At 38.1% G+C, this 7500-nt stretch overlaps 1 protein-coding gene across 1 annotated transcript in view; it reads left to right on the plus strand.

Annotated features, from left to right (window-relative positions):
* LOC128250608 (uncharacterized) overlaps positions 1-7500 on the plus strand; it is a 32311-nt gene that overhangs the window by 22787 nt on the left and 2024 nt on the right. Inside the window, exons 2-5 of the mRNA XM_052976006.2 lie at positions 2168-2231; positions 5290-5371; positions 5781-5884; positions 6956-7111. Of these exons, the coding sequence (XP_052831966.2) occupies positions 2168-2231; positions 5290-5371; positions 5781-5884; positions 6956-7111 (406 nt within the window). The remainder of the gene's footprint in view (positions 1-2167; positions 2232-5289; positions 5372-5780; positions 5885-6955; positions 7112-7500) is intronic.

Consider the following 7500-nt stretch of genomic DNA (forward strand, 5'->3'; position numbering starts at 1 on the left):
TGAGCTCTTTATGGGAAGACTTTTTCTAAGCGTGTATACATTAAAATATATTACATATATGTATAATTAAAATGTGTGCGCGTATATATACATATACACAAATATATAAATACTTACATACATATATATACATATACATACATGCGTATATATATATATATATATATATATATATATATATATATATATATATATATATACATAAAACACATGTATATCTATTCATATACGTATGTGTGTGAGCGAGGGAGAGAAAGAGAGAGACACACGCACTGAGAACGTTAAAGAGAATGGCGTCGCGATATTGTACATTATTGTTTGCTTAGAATTGTGATAGGACGATCTATATATTTTCAAAATATTCATTGATCAGAACAAAAGAATGTCACAATTTATTGTTATATAATCTCTTCCAGCCCAATGTGGTGCCGTAAATCCCTAAAGATTAGATGGCAACATTTTCTGCAATTGTCGTTTCCTCTGTTGGTTCACTGATCTTCTTTTCGCCTATTCCCATTTCTTTTTTCTTACTGCCGCTAGTTTAGTTTCCATATTGAATTTATTTCCAGCCTTTACTTGAACACACACATACTACGTGCGCGTGCGCATGCATTCAATCTTTTATTATTTCTCGGGATGAAGGCGGCGAGCTGTCAGAAACGTTAGCACGCCGGGTTTAGCGGTATTTCGTCTTAGCGGTATTTCGTCTGTCTTTATGTCCTGAATTCAAATTCCACCGAGGTCGACTTTGCTTTTCATCCTTTCAGGGTCGATAAATTAAGAACCACTTACGCACTGGGGTCGATGTAATCGACTTAACCCCTTTGTCTGTGCTTGTTTGTCCCCTCTATGTTTAGCCCCTTGTGGGCAATAAAGAAATAAGAAACGTTAGCACACCGGGCAAAATGCTTAGCGGTATTTCTTCTGTCTTTACGTTCTGAGTTCAAATTCCACCGAGGTCGATTTTGCCTTAAGCGTTTAGATGTCTATGTACAGACATCGCCGAAATTGTACAACGTTTAAAACGCAAGAAAGATAATCTGTACATTATAGATCAGTGGTTCTCGACCAGGGTCCACGTGACCCTTGGGGGTCCATATAAGATTTTGTCATTAAAATTTATGCGCAATAATTTGGTTATAATTCTGCAATACACAAATATCTTAGCAATGTCTTTTATACAATTCCTAATAATATTTAATTATAAAAATATAACAGGACTTTTTAAACAACAAATGGTTATGACGGTCCATCCGAGGGAAGCAGAAATCAAGGGGATCCATATGTAAAAAATGGCTGAGAAACACTGCTATAGATGGATAAAAAAATTTAGTAACGGTGATTATGAACTGGTAAATAAAATATATGGTTTTATAGATATTCGGTTTGAAGTCCTTTAGGAAATGTAGCACAGTCAAAAGGTACACCCGCAAATATATATTTAGTTACACACACAAAATCACACAAACACACACATATACATACACATACAAATACACACGCACATTTACGTTTGCAAGCTAAAGAAAGGGGAACATATTTATAAATCCCTTTCTATTAATTTCAGCCAATGGTTAGTCACCATGCTAGAATATGACCAAATGTAATTGTGCTTAACCATTTATTCCCAACCGAACCAATACTCCGCCGTCTTCTACAGCCCTTTTTGAAGATGAGTAGTATAACCGTCTGGAAAACTCGGAGTTCCGACGTTATAAAACCTTTACTAAATGAAATTCTCACACATAATAAGAAAACACACAATTTTGAATCGTAATAAATCAAGTTATTCTAAAATACACTATCACCTACCGGTTTCACTTCTAATGAACATAATCATTATAATGTACATATGTAAGTCTGATTGTTACTGTTAAAATATACAATGTATAGAATATACTATACGTATTTTACTCAAAGGCTAATAACCAGTCATTACTCATGATTATCTTCTATTTGAAGTGAAAGCAGTATGTATTAAGGTATTTTAGAATAATTCCATCCATTACAATTCAGAAGAAATTGTGCGTTTCCTTTTGTTGTTTTCTTTTTCTCATTATATTTCGCAACTTGGAGAAGAACTTTTTAATATTATATATGTATGTACCTGAAAATATATTTAAGTGCGTTCATTTAGTTATTTATAAGTACTTTTTGTCATTAATAGATCACAAGCAGCGATGCTTCCACCACAGAAACTATTGGACAGCTGACATTTGAGTGTCCAAAAGGTATGTTCGTTAATCTTCTTTCCATAATTACGACTATCTTGCTTTTTTCTGTTATTACCTCCTCCTTGCTCTCGCTATCTCTCCCTCTCTTTCTCTCTTAGTCTATCTCTCCAACTCTTCTACTAATGTCCCCTCCTATAACAACTTTTCTCTCTTTCTCCTCTTTCGGTCTCATCTCTTATTTCAGTCACTTTTTAAAGCTGAAACAAGTTTAAGAGCTGTGTGTGTGTGTGTGTGTGTGCAGTTTCCGCCTGCCAAATTCACTCGCAAGGCACTGGGCACCTTAATGCTGTAGTAAATGACACTTGCCTAAGGTACCGTGCAGTGCGATTGAACTCGGAAGCACGAGGCTACAAAATGAGTTTCTCAACCTCACAGCCATGTCATGAACAAAAACCGTTTCTATGAAAATTAGTGAGAGACCTGCTGCAGACTTATACTACACGTTTTCTCTCTCTCTCTCTCTCTCATTCTCACTCACTCACTCTCTCTCTCTCTCTCTCTCTCTCTCTCTCTCTCCCCTTCTCTTCTTTGTCTCTGACTTTCTCTCTCCCTCTCTTCCCTTCTTTTCTCTGTCTTTGTCTCTATCTGTCTGTCTGTCTTTCTCTCTTTTCCGTTTCTCTCTGTTTGCCTGCCTGTCTCCCTTATCTCTCTTCCTCTCTCTCCTCTTCTTTCTGTCTCTGGCTGTCTGTCTCTCTCCTCTTCTCTCTCTTTGTCTCACTGTCTTTCTGTCTCTCTTCTGTTTGTCTTTTTCTCTCTCTTCTGTCTCTGTACCTCTCTCTCTCTCCCTCCCTCCCTCTCACTCTCTCTCTCTCTCTCTCTCTCTCTCTCTCTATCTCTCTCTCTCTCTCTCTCTCCAGTTATTCGTAAGTCTTATACGTGGTTCTATTTGGTATTCTATTTTTGACTGGGCTAAAATTAGAAGTCTCTCAGATTGGCATTTTGACATTGTAATATCAGCAATGATTTTTCTGTTTTCTAACACTGAACATGACTGTAAAAATAATCAAGAATACTTATAGATGCAGTGATGTAATATTTAAACAATAATTTATTCACGATTCAATTTAATTTTAATTGACATTAAATCAATGAATAAAAGCTCTGCTCGAAGAAATGGCAATAATAGACTAAGAAAATGGCAAGGTTTACATACATTAACATTCTTATTTCGAATCCTGCTAATATGTTTCTCATCCAATCGATGTTAGAATAATAAGTTGTTGTTGTTGTTGTTGTCACTCCGTCGCTTACGACGTCGAGGGTTCCAGTTGATCCGATCAACGGAACAGCCTGCTCGTGAAATTAACGTGCAAGTGGCTGAGCACTCCACAGACACGTGTACCCTTAACGTAGCTCTCGGGGATATTCAGCGTGACACAGAGTGTGACAAGGCTGACCCTTTGAATTACAGGCACAACAGAATCAGGAAGTAAGAGTGAGAGAAAGTTGTGGTGAAAGAGTACAGCAGAGTTCGCCACCATCCCCTGCCGGATCCTCGTGGATCCTCAGATGTTTTCGCTCAATAAACACTCACAACGCCCGGTCTGGGAATCGAAACCGCGATCTATGACCGCGAGTCCACTGCCCTAACCACTGGGCCATTGCGCCTCCACAGGATAATAAGTAACAACCAGCTAACTGGAATCGATTTAATCGATTACAGTATTTCCAGAAATATCTGATCTTGGTTACTTGAGATTTCTAGGTGAGATTCGGAACAGCTCGTATAAAGCAAAACAAGAACACAAATGATAACAATAGTAGTAGTAGTAGTAGTAGTAGCAGCAGCAGCAGCAGCAGCAGCAGTAGTAGTAGTAGTAGTAGTAGTAGTAGTAGTAGTAGTAATCTTTTCTTTATTCATCTCTGCGAGTTTATATAAAGATCGTGGACGAAACAGGACAACATAACACAATTAGAATGGAATTGAAGAGTATATAAACAGAATAACAACGGAAATTATAAGAATTAAATCCCCGAAAGAAAGAGACTTTCAGGGACTGCTCGTGGAAAACCCACACAAACCACGATCATCATGACCTCTTGGGCAAGTGCCCTCCCCACTTCATCTACTCGATCTAGAGGTGCATTCGCACTACATTCACCCACCTTTTAACAAAATTGCTGGCGGCAGCACTCCCTTCTGCCCTCACTTTCCTTTTCAAGTGAAACTTGAAAAAGTTGATGAGGGCTTGGACGACATGGACCTGCCTCCCCACGTGCTGAGCTGCAGGCTCACTGAGTTTTCTTGGTTAATTTTCGCTGTTGTCACCACCTCGTATTCTTTCAGAGATGCGCCGACCAGGTCTATGTGCTTACTGTTTGACACTATGACGGTGACGTCGTCTGCATATGCCGACACGGTTCGCCCACGTCCTAGTTGGCGCGGGATGCCCCTCAATGCCTCCGATTTTCGCAGTAATGGCTCAGGAGCCAATACATACAGAAGAGATGAGAGGGGATACCCTTGCCAGACCGAACGCATGATGTTGAATGGTTCCGACAAGTAACCATCTCTCGAACTACCGAGCAAATGTTGCTGTACAATGCAGCGTTCCAACCACGGAAAATGGGATCGAAAACGACCGCCGTGAGAACGGCCGCCAAGCATTGGTGGAAGACCCTATCGAAAGATTTAGGCTGATCCAAATTGATCAGGCTTCTCCATACCAAGTTCTTCACTCACCCTTTCTATGATGCATCGCATGAGGTGGAGATTTTCGCGGATGGATATGCTTGGAATGCGTACGTTTACGCATCACCCATCAGTTTCTCAACGACAAGCACCAGCCTCTTTGCTAACACTTTGGACAAAATTTTGAAATTTGCGTTCAACAGTGTTATGGGCTTAGCAGCATTTCGTCCGCCTTTACATTCTGAATTCAAATTCCAACAACGTCAGCTTTGCTTTTGATTCTTTCGGATTCGGTAAAATAACTACTAGTTGAGCACTGGGGTCGATGTAAGCGACTAAATCCCTCCCCTTAAATTTAAGGTTTTGTGCCAATATTAGAAATAATTATCATTGTTAATACTTGTTATTTCTTTCTCTATTTAGGATGGACTGCAAAATTCGGAGACTGTTACCTATTTTCGTTTAAAGAAATGACGTGGTCTGAAGCGGAAACTTTTTGCAAGGGGTAAGTGATAGCATTTTGTTTTATACGTCTAGACAGTAAGTTGTGTCCATATTTAAGTTTACCGTATTTAAGTTTCATCGAACAGATCTCTTAGATTTCAGCTGCATAAACCTCTGCATTATACCCCTCCATATTGGATTACTATGTTGTGTGTGTGAATGTGTGTGTGTGTGTGCATGCATGTGTGTGTGTATATATATATATATATGTGTGTGTGTGTGTGTGTATGTATATATGTATGTATGTGTATACACACACAGTCACGCACACATACACACACAAATGCACGCGCGCGCACACACGCACATTTTGGTTATTCAGGTTTATGTATGCATGAGTGCATGTATGTATAAACACAGTAAAGCATAAAAATAATCGATGGTGTTTTCACACTTTCTATTTTTTCAAGACATGGTGCTAGATTGGCAACCATTACCAACGAGGTAGAGTATTCCTTTTTACATGACATCTCGTTAATTGCGAAGTTCACAAACATGCTGTCAAACGTTACAGGTAAATGAACCTTTATTTATTTATTTATTCATATACTTTCGTAAAAAAAAAAAAAAGATGCATAGTACCTTAATAAGAGATGGCAGAAAGACTAATGTGAAATAGGAGGGAAACAAATAGAAAACAAGGGAAGATCGGAGTAGCTTATTGTTTCACGAAATAAGTCATCTCAGAATTTGAATAAACGCTTGGGTTATCCTAGAAACGATTGTAAGACTTCAAATTCACCTTACCCTAATTAAATTATTGTAAATGACTTGAGATGCTCGTTCTGCCTTGGTTTTGATTGTCCTTGTAATATAATATGATGTAATATAACATTATATATATATATATATAACAGGGGTCGGACAAAATAATGGAGACACCTTGAAATTTCAAACAAATTAATTTTAATATGGGTTAGGATCAACTTTGGCAGTAATTACAACTTGAATTCTACGAGCTATGGACTCATACAAGTTTGAATTGTTTCCAAAGGAATTTTGTCCATTCTTCAGCTAAAACAGTTTCCAGTTCTTGTAGTGATGATGGTGTATCGACTCCTTACTTGTTTTTCTAAAATGCACCATAAATGTTCGATAATATTGAGATCTGGGGACTGTGGTGGCCAGCTAAGATGTTCAACTTCACTAGAATGTTCCTTGTGCCATTCAGTAACAAATTTAGCTGTGTGAATTGGTGCATTATTATCCTGAAAGATTGCGTTTCCCTCTGGAAACAGTTCTACAAGCATAGGATGAATTTTATCAGATAACATGTTTAAATAGTCTTGACTATTAATTCTGCCATAAAGGGAAACCATTGAGCCATAGATTTCCAAGATATAGCCTCCCAGATCATCACAGATCTTCCTCCATGTTTAGCAGTTGGAAGAAGGCAGTCTGGGTCAAATGCTTCTTTTGGCTGAGTCCACACGTATACTCGGCCGGGGGTTGGAAATAAGGTCAAAGATGACTCATCCGAGAAAATAACATTCTTCTACTGCTCTAGGGACCAATTCTGTAGGTTTTTACTCCACGTACGTATCTATAGCATTAATACCAAAACCATTTTCATTATTCGTTTCAGCCAATAACTTCTCTGCAGTACAAAACCCTGCAGCACTTCATGCTGGCGCAAACGGATTCGCAGACTGTGCAGTTAGTTCTGATTTCGTCAGTAGACCACAGAAGACGTGCGACACTGTTTCTTACGCTGTGTGTCAGGCAACAGCATGTCTCAAAGGTCGGTAGATACAACTATTATTATTATTATTATTATTATTATTATTATTATTATTATTATCAATTCCGCTGAGGTCGACTTTGCCTTTCAACTTTCGGGGTCGATAAATTAAGTACCAGTGAAATACTGGGGTTGATCTAATCGTCCAAACTTGCTGCTCTTGTGACAAAATTTGATACCATTATTATTATTATTACTACCAGTTGAGGTATATTACGCAAGTATATAAATATATACACACAAATACATACACACATACATACACATATATACATATATGTATACAGGTATATATTTATGTATGTATATCTTAATATAAATTTGAGTGATGTTTCTCTGTCTGTTACGTTTTTATGTTCGTTAACTCCTCCTAGACCGTTGGTGCAAGG

This window comes from Octopus bimaculoides, chromosome 23, assembly GCF_046866305.1.
Source record: "Octopus bimaculoides isolate indiv1 chromosome 23, ASM4686630v1, whole genome shotgun sequence".
Lineage (NCBI taxonomy): Eukaryota > Metazoa > Mollusca > Cephalopoda > Octopoda > Octopodidae > Octopus > Octopus bimaculoides.